A 16243-nucleotide genomic window follows, 5' to 3' on the forward strand; every position below is an offset into this window, starting at 1 on the left:
TTTTGTGGCTTAATAAGCTTCTTGGTAATCAAAGAGATAAAAGTTCCCATTATGCCTTAACACAGGCTGCATTCCAGTTACCAAAACTCATGTTCAAGTTGTCTGTGCTGGTAGATGTTCTCTTTTCCAAGACAGCCAAATGGGAGAAGTAAAATTGCAGGCTTACTTCACTTCCAAAGGGGTGGGAAAAAATTGTCTTCTTAAGTAACAAACTTTTACCCCCTCCACACAACAGTTGCTGTTGCCACCCTCAGGCTTCTTTTAAAATTGGAACACCCTGAAAAAGGTAAAAACCAACTGAATGCAGCCACTGCATGCAAGAAGATAGGGAATTTCACCTTATTAACCTGCTGTCTAGCCTGCTTTGTTTCCAGACCCTTGATCATCTGGGCTTCCCTCCTTTGCACATGTTCCAGCTTGTCAACATCCTCCTTAAATTGTGGTGCCCAGAACTGGACACAGTATTCTGGCTGTGGTCTGATCAAGGCAGAATTATTACTTCCCTTGATCCGGACACTAGACTTCTGTTGATGCAGCCTAGAAGAGCATTAGCTTTTTTTGCTGCTGTATCACACTGTTGACTCATGTTCAGCTGGTGGTCCGCCAAGACCCCTAGATCCTTTTCACATGTACTACTGGCAAACCAGGTGTCTCCCATCTTGTATTTGGCCAGCTGGTGTTTCCTGCCTAAGTGTAGGTACACTATCTAAAGACTCATTATATTGCAAATACTATATCATACCTACATTAGATCTCAAACACCAATTTCTCTCTGTGATTGAAATGCTGCAGTACATTGGAAGAAAAACAAGTAAGTTGAAAATTGAGGTCAACTTGTGAATTTGGACAGGTGATGTATGCTATAGGAAAACTTGTAAGTTTGAGTTTGGATAGTCTGTTCCTAAAACTGCTTCCAAATAGTATGTTCTTTTCTTTTTTCTAAGGAGGCACAAAACCCAGCACTGTGTTGGGTAAAGTATGCCTACTTGTCCGCTGAACTGTGCCCATAAGTGCCTTTTTTTTCTTAAACCTGCATTTTTATTGGTCACAAAATAATAGCCATTGTTTAAAACAAACAAATATAAAAGTAAACAAGTGCTTTCTTTTATAGTAGTAATTTTGGTTTTTGAACATACAATATAACCACAAAGACTTAATACAAATCCAACTTTGTTAAAATTCAAGACATACACAAACTGCTTTTAATTTCGCAGTGCTTTTAAAAATGGCTAAATTCTGAATTTTTATTATGCAATGGAGTGACTTTTCAGAAATGGAATTGGGGCATGCCAACACTTTAGTAACAATTCTTCTGAACTTGGATTTCTTTTGAAACAGGACACTGAATATTTACAGTACCATGCTGGAAAGCTGGTTTCACTGAGTGAAGATTTCAATTTCCTCATGAGCCAAGGTAGATGTGTGAACTAAACTGGCTTCTGTGGTAGACAAACACCTGAAGTCTGTTAGTGCTGAGTCTGTGCATCTGTTCAGTAATATCCACGATATCCTGCGTGCCTCAGTAGCAATTTTCTACCACTGTGTCTAATTTTGACTTGCCTAAACTGTAGGTGGGGGAAGAGATCCTTTTCCATTTGTTTGTCCTTTCAAATGCCATTTTAAGCTGTAGATGAAGTTGCAGAGGGGCTATTTGGCTTCCACTGAAATAGTCTGTGTGGTTTTGCCCCTTAGGACTCCAAGTCTCTCAATGGGTCACCCTTGTTTTCTCTGCTGCCATTTCTTGAAACAGTATTTGCAGTGATCGGTGGAAGTAAAATAGCTTGTGAAGCAAGTGAGGTATAACCCAAAGCAAAAGCAGGTAAACCAGTGGGCTTCAAGAAGGGATACGTAGGTTGGATGAAAGTACTCCCCAGAAGGTCACTGTGTCTATTTAGATTGCATAACAGTGCAAACATCCTATCTACCTTAGCATCAAAGTTTATCCAGTCCTCCAGGCTAATGTTATATTTCAGTCTGAAATCATACACACTTTCATTAAGTCTGTACAAAGATTCAAGTTCTGGCCAGTTTATATCCTCATTGAGGTCCAGCAGTTGCAGGAAATTAGCCTTCCCAGCCTTCCCAAAGTTGTCCTCTGAAAAAGAACACACATTTAATTAATTCACTCTCTGAAGAGCAAAGCAATCTGTTCTCACAGCAGAGCCATGCAAAGGGCATACTTTTCCACTGTGCATCACCCACAACACAGAAGCAAAGGATTCATTCATTCATTCATTCATTCATTCACTAACTAACTAACTACCTTTCTTAACAGCAGTTGGACTTTTAGATGAATCTTCAGTGTTGAGAACTATGTCTACACTATTTTCATTGCACTGTATGTGGGTCATTTAAGTGACCTCACATTTCTTGCAAGCATTGTACAAAATTCTGAAATCACTGCCGTGATCTCTGCTCGATGATTTTGACCTTCTAATTGTGTAATGGACTGCTTGTCCTTCCTACCAAAGATTTTCCTCAAAGTAACAGTGTCGGAGTCACCATATTTCAACATGCGCTACAGCTTTCATTTAGCACAACAAAGAAAGGTTGATTCTACAAGTGCAGCTGACAGAGGAACAAATACTGTCTTATAATAAAGAGGGCCTACCTCTGTAGTAGTATACCTACACTTCTATCCAATAGCAACCTTAAAAGTAGACTGCGCCTGCCAAATGTTTTGGACTACAGTTCCAATAACTCCTGGAGGGAAGGGGAGTCCAGCAGATCTGGAGAGGACAGGCTTCTCTAGCCCTTTAGAAACCTGGAGTTGGATTCCCCTACAATGAACCAGAAGGGCATGCAAGATGAGCTCCTAGTGCTTCTAGCAGATGAGCCACTGTCCGTGCTGTCCTAGGCCTCTGAGAACTGCATTGAACAGAGCGCCCCTGGTCTCACTTCTGCAGTCGCAGTCTGAGGCTACTGGAGCAAACACCTTGCACTGCAGATAGGACTATCAACTGGGGTGCAGCTGTTGCCATTTTTTCAGGGCTCAGTCTCAGTTTGTTGCTGAAGCGACTACTAGAGTTCTGCCTTCTTATAGCACCACCTGAGCCTTGCCTCCAGCCTGAACCCTACCTTGCTACAGAGCAGGACAACACGAACACAATGACTGCAGTTAAAGAGGTTAGAGTCATCACTCTTCCAGACGCTTCATTAGGAAGAGTAGGATTTAAGAGCAAGAATAGATGAAACTGCAAATATGGACTGCATGCAAAAGAGAGAGAGCAATGTCAAGGCTTTGTGGGGATGGACTCCCAACTCACAGAGACTTGGAAGATGGTTTCTTCATGTCTGGCCACTTTCGACGTTGAAATTGCCTTATGTGTGAGCCGCAAAAAGAGAAAAAAGTTAATCATGTCAAGAAAACCACCAGCACTACAGCACAGAAGAAGGGGGGGTTAGTATGTTTCATATGCTACACAAGTATTGTTACTGGAGGGAAGAGTTAAGGTAGGTACAGTGGGGTTGCATGCTTAGGCCTGTGCCCAGCCCCTAGCCAGTGATCTTCTGTAGCAGAGTCTTTTGTCTCCCTCACCCAACTTGACAACACATATTATACCCAAGTTGCCTCTTCCCTCTTATACTGTAGAATTATGCTATAAAGTGAAACCTATCTACCAATGAAATAGCTAGAGGGACCCAAACTTCTGGAGCCACCCAGAGAGAGTATCCTAGTTCTAACCCCACAGCCTGAGTCTTCTTGCCCATATCTTCCCATAACCTATTGCTCACTGGGGAGAAAATACTTATATTTTAAGTAGTACCTGTATTGCTCATAGCTTCCATCTTTAAGGCCTAAAGGGGGAGAAAATATTATTGGTTATGCAGCAATGATCACAGGAGTGGGGGGGCACATTGTAAGGCACAATTTAAAAAGGGGAAAGGCATCTTTTTTTAAAAAAAAAAATTTAAACTTTATTAGAAACGCATAGACTTACACATACAAAGAGGAAATTTATACAATACAAAAAAACACACGAAACAAACAACAAGCTAAAACACATACATCTACAGGAAAAAAAAAAACAAAGAAGAAAATTCCAATCACACCCTTACACACTTTGACTTCCATTAACCTCAGCTTTGGATTAAGTGTTCTACATAAATCTTCTGCAGTTATTTTCGTTTATCTTTACATGTCGTAGGAGTTAAACATCGTCTACTGTTAAATTGTTAATTCCCAAGTTGGTCTCAAGGTAACTTAAGAATTTGGACCAGTCTTCTATCTTTTTAATGGGGTTATCCCGCCTAATATATTGTGTGAGTCTCGCCAATTCCAAATATTGATACAATTTCACCTGCCACTCTCTCATTGTTGGTATTTCGGAGGATTTCCATTTCTTAGCTATTAGAATCCTCGCAGCAGTGGTGGCGTACTGGAAGAAGGTCTGATCCGTCTTTTTTATTTCCTCCCCAATCATCCCTAAGAGGAACGCTTCCGGTTTCTTGGGAAAATTGTACTTCAAAATTTTCTTTAGCTCCTCGTAAATTTGTCCCCAGAAACCCTTCACTTCCTCACAGGTCCACCAAATATGAAGGAAGGTCCCCACCTTATCTTTACACCTCCAGCAAGTGTTGTCTGCTGTTCTATACATTCTCCCTAGTCTAGCCGGGGTCAGGTACCAACGGTACATCATCTTATAAAGATTCTCTCGTAAGTCAGCACACACAGTAAATCTCATACCTTTCTTCCACAAAATTTGCCATTTGTCATAGCCTAGTTCATATCCTAGATCTTTGTTCCATTTAACCATTACCTCTTTAATCAACTCTTCCTTATTTTCACTTTCCAGCAGTTGCCTGTACATTTTAGATAATAGTTTATTATTACTCTCCATAATCTCCACTTGAAATCTAGATTTATTTTCTCCCATACCTATTCTCTTATGCTCCCTCCATAATGCACAAACGTGGTGCAGGTGAAACCAATCCTTAATTTTCTCTTTCAGTTCATCCTGCGATCTTAATTTCCACCCTTCTTCTGACTTAATTAATAGATCCTCATACGTCCACCTTTTACCTATCATATTTAGTTTCTTTATTTTGATGATGTCCACAGGTGAGAGCCACCGAGGGATACTTTGTTCAATCACATTTTTCTTCCTGTTCCAAACTTCTAAGAGTGATCCTCTAACTATATGATTATAAAAACCTCTATGGACTTTATCTTTTCCCTGCCAGAGGTAGGCATGCCACCCGAATCTTAAATCAAATCCTTCCAGATCTAATAAATCAGTATCTTTCAGGGTGGCCCATTCTTTTATCCAGAGTAGGCATGCCGCCTCATAGTAAAGCCTTAAATTTGGTACACCAAAGCCCCCTCTTTCCCTAGAGTCCATCAAATATTTAAGTTTCACCCTAGGTTTCTTCTCCTGCCAAATATATTTGGTCAAAGTCCTTTGCCAATTTTTAAGGCAGGTGGTACCTTTTATAACTGGTAGGTTCTGGAACAGGAATAGCAGTCTCGGGAGGATATACATCTTAATCGATGCCATCCTCCCTGTCCAAGATAGGTTCAGTCTACGCCAGGTGTCCATATCTTTCTTAATTTCCTTCCACAATTTATTATAATTGTCCTCTACCAAGTTAATATTCTTTGGAGACAACCAAATTCCCAAATATTTCACCTTATTTACTGCTTTAATATCCACCTGTTGTTCCAGCTGTAATCTCTCCTGTGCTGTCAAGTTCTTTGTCAGTATTTTAGTTTTTCCCCTATTTTACTTGAATCCGGATAATTTGCCGAACTCTTCCAAGAGTTCTATCGTTCTGCTAGTGCTTTCAATTGGGTTCTCAAAAAAAAAAGACCAGATCATCAGCGTAAGCTTTTAATTTGTATTCTTTCTCTCCAATTCTTAATCCCCTGATGTTCGGAGTCGCTCTTATTTTATTTACGGCTGTTTCCAACACCAAAATAAACAATAAAGGTGACAGAGGGCAACCCTGCCTTGTACCTTTCATAATCGGAAAGTATTTAGTCAAATTATTATTAATAATCAGCCTAGCCTGCTGCTCTGTGTAGATCGCCTTGATGCCCTTCAGATAGGGGCCCCCTATTCCCACCTTGTCAAGATTTTGTAGCAGAAATTCCCAGGAAACACGGTCGAAAGCTTTTTCTGCATCAACAAAAATAAGGGCCGCTGGCACATCTGGTCTTGCCTCCAAATACTCCATAATGTCTAATACATGCCGGACATTATCCCTTAATTGCCTACCTGGGAGGAATCCCACTTGATCTCTATGTATGTATCTATTTAATAATTTTTTAAGTCTGCCGGCCATAATATCTGCAAAAATCTTGTAGTCACAATTTAAGAGTGAAATTGGCCTGTAGTTTTTTATATCTGTCTTTTCGTTTTCAGTCTTGGGGACTAACGTACGCCTCCTTCCAGGAGCTGGGTATCCTCCCTTCTTCAAGAGTATTATTTATTACCTCTGTTAAAGCCGGCGCTAACAGGTCTACCAATTTTTTGTAGTATATTGCAGGCAGACCGTCCGGACCAGGGGACTTCCCATTCTTCATCTTATTAATAGCATCCCGGACCTCTTTTACAGACACCACATTGTTTAATTGTATACAATCCTCTTCTGTAAAAAATTTCCTTTCTTCTTGGTCTAAATAGTTCTCTATTTCTGCACTGCACTCTTCTCCTTTTTCATACAGCTTTTCAAAAAAAGTAACAAACCTGTTTTCAATTTCCACTGGGTCTTCTATCACTCTCTCATCTACAATAAGTTTATTAATCGCATTTTGTTTCTTTCTTTTCCTAAGCTGCCATGCAAGTAACTTCCCCATTTTATTGGCTGACTCGAAATATTTCTGTCTTGTAAATTTAATTTTCTGTTCTACCTCTTGATTCAAAATAGCTGAGTATTGGGGAAAGGCATCTTATTAAAAGAAAACACATTGCTGTCTGTGAAAGTTTCCAAGCAGGGAGATTTAAGGATCTCTGCACTCTGAGTGAAGATTTTGGTTCCATCCCCTTGGAGGAAAGGTTAAAAGTCAAGCTCCTTGTTTTAAATCTACATTGTCTCCCTGCTATTGCAGCATCTGGTAAGACAAGTTGTTTGGAACAGAAACAAGTTAATGGAACAATTAACCTTACATGTGTGGCCACTGGGTTAAGCCCCAACACTTTCCCCTATTGCTGTTGTTCTCCATTGCAAATGTACTTAGAAAGTTAACAAACAAAGCATATGTACCCCTTAAACTGGTCTCTGGTTTTCAAAATCTTACTATGACTGCTTGATTCCCAGTGATTGTATCAATGCAGGACAATAAATTTAGCAGAAGGTAGACCCTTTGAGAAGTTCCCACCCCAGAATACTTCAGTTGAGGCTAGTAAGGAGACCTTACCATGTGATCCGTGCACCTCATTATTTTGTCATTCACACAATTATCAGAAAATACTTCTATAAGGTAATGTTCAACTTCTGATTACAGTGTGCCCTCATCTAGTTTTCCTGCTTAATATAGTTAATGGTTCATCTACAAGTCTTTTGCAAAAGTGCCATCTCAGTTACTTTAAACACACTAAAAAAGGCGAAAATAAGAGACCCCTCACCGAGTTCCATGTTCCGAGTCCTTGGGTTACATTGCTTATACCCTTTGCAGCTTCTTAGTTCCATGAGCTGCACGTGCAGTTGATTGAGAACATCTCTGTCTAGTGTGTTCACTGCATTAATTAGCTGCAGATTAAAAAGTTTTGTTTTTGTTAAAGTCATACTATTTATGTCCAATGTCAGTGGACATTGTGGTAACATCTTTTGGATGCTCACCAAGAGGTACATTATTAGCAACCAAATACCATATATTACAACATGTAGAGGCTCCAATCACTATCTCCAAGTCTAAATTGGCATTCCCAAGCAAATGACTGTTATGTGTTGAATTAGTAAATTTGATGTACTGGCTACAAAACTCTACAGCCACAGATTAACTGTAAAAAGGGGGATTATAATAGAGGGAGAATGATGGTAAAAACACCTGCAGCTGCCTCCCCCTTCTGCCCAGTGGGTTTTTGGGGGAAGGAAGGGAAGGCAAAGATGGTAGTGGATACATGCACTGGAGTGCAGACTACTTGGCCCACACTTCCTCACAAGGAAACAGCCTTATTTGAGTCTTCACAGCATCTCTACAGACAGACCTTCACAAGCAGAAACCTATTGGCCATCAATGAACCTCTTTACATACACAATAAATGCAGCCGTAAGTTTGAACTATGCATCACCATTGCGGACATGCATTTTGGCCAACAACAAATGGAAATGTTTTGTGGGCCTTTCATGGAAAAGAATCTGTTTCACCAGACATATCAGTTGCGCTTGATAATGTAGACAGTTGCTTAACAGAGGAAGGGTCATAGATCCATTAGCAGAGCACATCTCTCTCCTTTTTACATGCTAAAGGGGCTGGGAAAGACTGGTTCAAAACCCAAGAGTGCCATTACCAGTCTGTGTAGATCAGGGATGGGGAGCCTATGGCCCTCCAGATATTGCTGGACTATAACTCCCTTTATCTTCTACTATGTTGCCTGGGGTCAATGAGAGTTGGTGTCCAACAATCATCTGGAAAGCTGCAGGTTCACTTTCCCCGATGTTGACAATACAGAGCTGTATGGCTCAATAGCAGGCTTCCTCAACCTCGGCCCTCCCTCCAGATGTTTTTAGACTACAGTTCCCATCATCCCTGACCACTGGTCCTGCTAGCTAGGGATCATGGGAGTTGTAGGCCAAAAACATCTGGAGGGCCGAGGTTGAGTAAGGCTGCTCAATAGCCTGACTCTGTGACCTATATTCCCAGTAAAATTCATCCATTTGTTCTATTTGTTTATGTTTAAGAGCATCTTGGGTGGAGGAGGGATGTATCTCCAAATAGAAAGTCGATATATTTTCCAATGCATTGGCCTCAAGCGTTTACCTAACCTACTGCATAACAAACATGGCTGTTACTTTTAAGGCAATTGTCAAGAAAACTTAAGTTAAATATGAGTTTCAGCTTCTATTCTGAGCTCTGAACAAGGCTGAATTTGCAGAAATGTTTTTTCCCCCCTGCAAATCCTGCCACTCTGGTTACTTGCTTTAAAAAAAAGTGCAGGATACCTGGTACGGATCTGTGTTGAGATCAAAATATTCAAGGAAGCCGGTAGCAAATTCACAGAACAGGAAGTTGTGAGTCTCGTTGATTGTCCTCATACACCAATATGTGTTGTTGTTTGCACTGGTACAGGCACAGAATGGACCTACTGCAAATACAACAGTAAGAATAGTTAAAGCTGAAAGTTCATAATAAAGTACTGTATGTTGTGAGATAACCCATAAATCAAGGTAGTTCCTACAAATGCATGACCACACTGGGCTCTCCTGCCCATTTCAAGCAAGGCAGCAGCCCTATCTGTACATTCCCTTTACATGCAATGGTGCTTCCAATATTGCAGAAATGGAGGATCTTTTCCAGGCCACATTTCCTTGTAAGTGACCTTTTGATGGTTACAAGCCTGTGCAGAAGCAACTCGTCTTTTTGAACAGTGGGTTACATTCAATCCACACAGAAATCACAGCTGTCTACACACACACACACACACACACACACACACACACACACACACCATTCCCCATCTAGGCAAGCAAGAGGAAATATGATTTACTGACACATTTCAGCCAGGTCAGAGAACTCAAGGTGGGCATGAACCAGAGTTGGCAGGGGCATGGCCTAGAAAGAATTCAATAGACTTGAATGGTCTCACCCTAACCTGTGGTTTCCCACTCTTGTTCTGTTGAAAGGAATGCAAGACACTGCATAGCACTTTGGATCCCATGCTTAGCAGTCTCGTATTATCTCTGAAACATCAGTGCTGCAGATGGCATTGTAATGTCAGGGAGCTTCCCTGTGGATGCCTCTCCCTCACAACTGAGTCTCTGCAGCCAGTTCCCCACCACCACCACCTCTGAGATAAAAGGGGCAGGGCTCCCAGCTCCAAAAAGGGTGGGGTTTAGAAAGTTATTAGCATGAATGTGTCTCATCATAGAAATCAGCCACAGGTTTGTTTCGTTCTCTCCAATCTGCACTAAAGACACAGGGTGATGATAGGTCTCTCAGGGATATAGGAGACAGCACTTCTCAGAGGCAATTCAGTTTTATTTGGCTGGTGCAATTGCATGCTTAACTTGTTTTGGAAGAAGAGTACATAAGCTAATGCTCTCTTGGGCCTTGCCAGGCAACTCAACAGTCATGGTGAAGTGCATGCAGCCTTATGAGTTAGTATCAGGGGATATCTTACGTGTCCACAAGGGGGCAGTCTGCCAGTGCTGGTTGTCATGGGTGAAGCAAGTCAGGCCCGGCATACTGCACGTGTCGTTGTTTTTAATCCTCTTGAGCAGCTTCCTCAGCTTCTTCTTTCGCCTCTGCTCTCGGAGGAGCCACAGCTTGTCCTTCTCTTGAAGGGCTTTCCTACAGCACAGAGACAAGGGTGCAGGGTGAACTAATAGCTCGTTGCATAACTTATACCAGCAAATTCATGGAAAATGGGGCTATCAGTCGCTACTGATCAGAATGGCTATGCTCTTCATTCATTTCCTGTGTCTGGCACAGTCAAGAGGAAGGCAGATGAGGGCACCGTCAAAGAGAGTGCACTTTTCTCTATACTCTGAAATGGCACAGTCCAGAAATCCAGGTAGTGGATTGTTTTTGCTGGAACAACACAACCAATAGCTGCAATCCCAAATGTTTCCACATTGCATGTGAAGCACACCCACTTCCCACAATCCTTGCCCTCCAACCCTTACCAATTGTTAACTATGACCAAGATGTGCATGTGACTCCTAGAGGCAGAGGTTGAATCCTTATCATTTCCTTATGCTTCTGGTTATGCTTTTTGTTTGGAACTACTGCAGCAGAACTGAATTTCGGAGCATTTCACATTTGCTACTCGTCTAGTGATGCCTGCTTGCACTTACTTGAAAGGGTGGACACCAGAACCTTTGTGCCTCAGTTTGCCTTTGTGCTTAGTATGGAAGCTGCAAGACAAAAAACCCAGATGTACAATTATCTAAGAGACGATTGTTAAGTTGTGGGTGAACATATCAGAAGACACAGTGATTCTTCAAACAGCTCTTGTTTATTCACAGGCCAGAACAGAACTGAACTGAAGGGTTCAGCCAGCCTGCTTATATAGAGCTCCACTAGAACACAACAGTAACCATTTTCTGTAACTATCCAATCACTGAACGCCACTTTCAATCCCTTATTTGCATATGTGGACCTGAACTATCTACAGTATCCCCCTGCTGGCCCAGGGTGAGAACTTCAGCACATAACAACGATGTCTGTTTATGTTTTTTATACTTTCACTTCCCCGTAAGCTATAGGCAGCTTATGAAACTTGACAAAAACAACATTAAAATATAAAACAAAGGCATTAAGGTTCACTAAAAGGAAAGCAGAATTGAAGTAGAGGCAAGAGACAGAGGAGGAGGAGAGAGAACCTACCCCCCAATACAGAATAATGGAGTTGAAAGGGACCCTGTGGATCATCTAGTAGTCCAACCCCCTGCAGTGCAGGAATATGGACCCATACAGGGTTCAACCCTGTGACCTTGGTGTCATCAGCCCCACGCTCTATCCGACTAAGCTAACCAGCAAGGCACACTATTCCCACCAAAAGCCAATATGGAAAGGAAGGGCTTTGTACTTTCTACATACGTTTGTTGTTGGTTAAGAACAAGATGGGTACAATGGGAAGTACAAAAAACTTTCTGATCCCTTTCAACATGTTTTTTGCTCTCTAGAATTTCTCACTTTTTGTTTCCACACAGTAACAAAAATGAAATATAACATAAGCACTAGAGCAGCAGAGATTCTCCACCCCCAACCCCCATGTAGCTACTTCAGGTCTAGTTTTCGGAAACAGTAGACGAGGAAGGAAACCTGCTTCTTGGTTTTACTACTTCGGACTGCAGGGCAAGCATTCCTAGCAATTCCCCTGAACAAAAAGCGATAATGTAACGGAGAAGGGCTCTAGCCTAGCTGTGCCAATGGCACGCCCGTTTTCTAAATGTAGGGATTTATTTATTTATGGGTTTTGTTGCTGTTAGTTATGGAACAGGAATATTCTGCCCAGCTGTAGGCTGAAGTGGGACAGTCCAGGCACAAGTCCACTGTACCATCAGCTGGTTGTGACGACAAGGCCCACATCTTTAAATATTCCAAAGCAATGCAATAATGAAACCTTAGAGGCAGGTCATTTGCTAAGCCTGGTGCTCAAGATATGGGTGGGGAAAACATTACTGTGGGAATCCCAAAGAACATGGTAGGCAAGAGGAAGCATCTCTTTGCACTGCTAAGAATTTCCAACAGCCTCATAGTTTCTATGGCCAACTTGCCCAAGCTAATAATAATAATAGCACCACCCCCACCCCACCCCAGAAACTACTTCTTAAGGTTTGCGAATCCAGTATAGGAGGAAGAGTACCTTATCTTGTTACAGTCACATTCCTCTGGTCGCTTCTTCTTCAAATGACCTCTCACCTCCCTTAGGTTTTTAATTTTATTTTGTAGAGTTTCAATCTAGCAACAGCAGAAAGTAAGGACACAAGGGAAAGCTGTAAGATGCATTGGTTAGGTTTCTACTATCCTCTCACCCAATTGGTGTCAATAACATACACACACCCTTTTAACATCTTCATAAACACAACCCCAATAAGGCCCCATCAGAGCTACACATTTAAAGCTGTATGATACCACTTTAAACAAACATGGCTTTCCCCAAAGAATCCTGGGAACTTTGGTTTGTTATGGGTGTTTGAGACCTGTTAGAAGACCCGTATTCTCACACAGCTATAATTCTTGTTGGTGTTTTAACACTCAACTCCTCTTCCCAGAAAACTAGGAAACGTAGCTCTGTGAGCAGAGCAGAGGAGTCCTAACAGCTCTCTGCATCATTAATAAACTACAGTTCCCAGGATCCTTTGGGGGAATGGCACGACTGTTTAAAGCCAGAGGTGTCCAAACTTTGATCTGATGCAGTGAACATGTATAAGGGCCGACCAATGTTGACCTTTTTTTAGGACTGAAGTTGTTGACCTTTTTCTTAACTAACACACGGGCCGGATTAGGCCCCAAAACAGACTTTGGACATGCCTGGTTTAAAGTGGTACAATACTGCTTTAATTGTATAGTGCAGATGGGTTCTTAGTCTCTTGTTGCACTTTTACCCCTCTTTGAAAAACCAAGAGATTTAAGCTGCTGTGCCAAATTTTCCTCTCTAGCCAGAAGCCAAGCTTGACAGCTGCATTCTTCAGTCTGTTAAGTGACGGACATTTGGAACTGCAGAAGAAATAAGAGCAATTTCTAGCTAGCTATTAGCTTGAATTGGCAATTGCTTTCCCTCAGGAAGATCATCGTGCTTGCATCATTGCACTGCGGAGGGGAGAGTTGCATTTCTATTATTTGCAAGAAACCTTCCTAATCCTGAAAAGATGCAATATGTCAGGCACTAAGTAGACAAACTAACACCAGCTCTTACAGTAATTTGTTGAAAATGTTGGAATAGATTGGGAGTCTCTTTAAAGACGAGGGCTGATGGTCATGTTTTTTCTTTGCCTTGTTTTAAAAAGATAAGAACACAGGCACGAGGCTATGCCCATGTCTGAAGTTGTAATGAGAGAAGTACCCTCTCTCTCATTACAGAGTGATGGGGCTACACAAGTTCTTGTAAGTTATTTATTACATTTATATCTCACCTTTCCTCCAAGGAGCTCAAGGTGGCATTCATAGTTCTGCCCTCCCCTCCATTTTATTCTCCCAACAGCCCTGTAAGGCAGATGTTAGGCTGAGAGACTGTGATTGGCCAAGGACATCAAGTGTGCTTCATGGTTTAGTGAGGGCCACAACCCTGGTCTCCCAGGCCCTAGTCTGACACTCTCACCACTACACCACACTGGATCTAGACATGGCAGAGCACACATTTTGGGGCGTAAGGTCCCTGTTTGAACTGTGGGATCTCCAATTAATCACATCAAACTGCAGAGATAGGAAATATTTTATTTCCTATATTTTAGATAGCTACTGCTAGGCAGAATACACAGCACTGGTTTAGAATAAATATTTAGTCTGAATGCAAAGGCTGCAGGAGGGGGGAGATCAGAAAGAAGAGGATGCATTCATACATTTTTCTGCACCCTCTTGGGGTGGCATTTATGCTGATTATATTATAGGGATGTTACTCTCTCTAAACATTTTTAATAGAAACACAAGGTGGGTTTCCTCATTTTTGCATGATAATATTGAATGTGTCTCTCCTATTTCTAAGCACGATACAACCTTCCCTTTCATTTTCCATGGTTGATTACTTCTATTTTCAAAATGGCTGTCATTGATTTTCTAACACTAGGCATATCGGTCAATATTGTTCAGAAATCACTACGACAATGATTCAGATCAAAAGCCCTTCCATGGACCAAGGGAAACCCTTCGGTGCATCCCTTTTACAAAAATACGCTGAACGAAGTGGTAAACCACCATGCACAAAACAGTGAGAGAAGCTACCATGTAGAACTATTTAAAAGGAGTTTCTGTATAGCAGCATCAATTGCTCTTGGCAAGAAGGAGCTACTGATTGTCTACCAGTCTCTGCCTTCAAAGGCAAAACTGTCTGCAGCCTCTGACCTGGAGATGATGGGAAAGTGTGTGTGGGGGGGATATACTGTCAATACTATCCATCTTCATTTGCTGCATTTGCTTAAAAAGAAAACAGATCAATTAACACAGTGAAGAGGCTTAGCACCTGGTCTCATTCTGCCAAACATTTCAAGAGACCAGCAGCATCCATTGCCTCTAAACATTTTACAGCTGACCAAGCAGCACTCACTCAAGAGCTGACAGCTGTCCAGTTACTGATTCCCCTTGATACCTTTGATCACACTGTCACCCTTTGTTAAAAAGAATGTAGACAGCACACAATTTAGAAGAGGTAGATTCTCTGGGGCTGGAACCTACAGCCTTGTCAGGCAAGTCTGCCTGAGATATTATGCAATAAGGGTCTGCAGCCTTCCAGTTTTGTTAAGGCATCAAGATTTGCTAGTGTCTAGGAATGCAAATTCAAGTGGTGTTTCCCGTGTGTGCCAGTATATATGCAGCTGTCAAAACCACTCACCTCATGGTCTATATGAAGCTTATGGTCCTTCCAAGCTTGCAGTGATTTGTACAGATCTGTGTCACACTGAACGGTGTCGTTCTCTAAGATGTAACATCTGAGAAGAGGGAAAAAAGGTCACTGGACTGGCCAGCAGAGCAAGGACTGGAAAAGGCAACATACCATAGCTGTCAACTTTCAGATTTGAAAACAAGGGATCAGCAGCCTTGAAAATAAGGGATCAGCAGCCTCACCTGTCCCGGGGACAGTCTATGGGAGATCTAACAATCTGGGATAGCAGCGGGAAGCGGTGATGGAATAAGGGAATTTCCCGCAAAAAAAGGGAAGGTTGACAGCTATGCAACATACTTACTCTAGAAGAAAGCATCAAGCTCATGAGCAGGGGTACAAAATGGCCCCCCAAAGGTGACATACAGCATTTGACCATTGTTAAGATGTGTATGTGTTAAGAAGCATCACAATCTATTTTATAATCCCTTCCCCCACTTTGGAAACAGGAGCTGCGATCAAGCCATTCTTTTAGCCCTTGGAATTCACAATGTTGTCCTTAATGTGCATACATTGTAGTATTTCAATGCTCGTGATAGAGCTTCCACTACATAGTAGCTTATATTTCCCAATCATCTTGAAAACTGATTTGAGAGTTAAATTGGACAGATGTGGTCCTCAATATGCCCATAAACTCTCTTGGATGAGAGCAGCGGGTAGGATTTAACACCCTGCTCTTTCATTTGTTCCATCAGCACAAACATTGCAGCTTGCCAGATGGAACCATCCCCCCTCTCCTCCTCCTGCATTCTGTTCTGGGGACTCTCCCATAGCTATTTTTTTGGGGGTGGGGGAAGCCCCATTGTGCAAGCAGAAGACCTTGTTTAGGGCCTGGTTAGGTGAATTCTGACCACTGTGTTGTATTTTGCATTTCACTTTTAAATAAATAAATAAATAAATAAATAAATAACTTGATCGAAATGTTCTCCAAGCAGCATACTAATAAAAAGAAAATAGGTGAAATCCCCCCAAATAATTACAAACAAATCTCAGCACTCTTAACAAACTACACTTCACAGGATGCTTTAGGAGAAGCCATG

The 16243-nt window shown here is 41.7% G+C and overlaps 1 protein-coding gene across 3 annotated transcripts in view; it reads right to left on the reverse strand.

Moving 5' to 3' along the window:
- Nucleotides 1-1082: 1082 nt before the first annotated feature.
- The window catches only part of SULF2 (sulfatase 2), a 296927-nt gene continuing 281766 nt past the window's right edge, over nucleotides 1083-16243 (reverse strand). For all 3 annotated transcript variants that reach the window (XM_082225923.1, XM_082225922.1, XM_082225924.1), the window contains 9 exons: nucleotides 15156-15252; nucleotides 12474-12568; nucleotides 10960-11019; nucleotides 10284-10453; nucleotides 9106-9248; nucleotides 7569-7692; nucleotides 3768-3798; nucleotides 3267-3320; nucleotides 1083-2095 (listed from right to left, as the gene is read on the reverse strand). In XM_082225923.1, the coding sequence (XP_082082049.1) occupies nucleotides 2065-2095; nucleotides 3267-3320; nucleotides 3768-3798; nucleotides 7569-7692; nucleotides 9106-9248; nucleotides 10284-10453; nucleotides 10960-11019; nucleotides 12474-12568; nucleotides 15156-15252 (805 nt within the window). In that variant the 3' untranslated portion in view covers nucleotides 1083-2064. The remainder of the gene's footprint in view (nucleotides 2096-3266; nucleotides 3321-3767; nucleotides 3799-7568; nucleotides 7693-9105; nucleotides 9249-10283; nucleotides 10454-10959; nucleotides 11020-12473; nucleotides 12569-15155; nucleotides 15253-16243) is intronic.

Source organism: Podarcis vaucheri, assembly GCF_965113315.1.
Source record: "Podarcis vaucheri genome assembly, chromosome: 6".
Lineage (NCBI taxonomy): Eukaryota > Metazoa > Chordata > Lepidosauria > Squamata > Lacertidae > Podarcis > Podarcis vaucheri.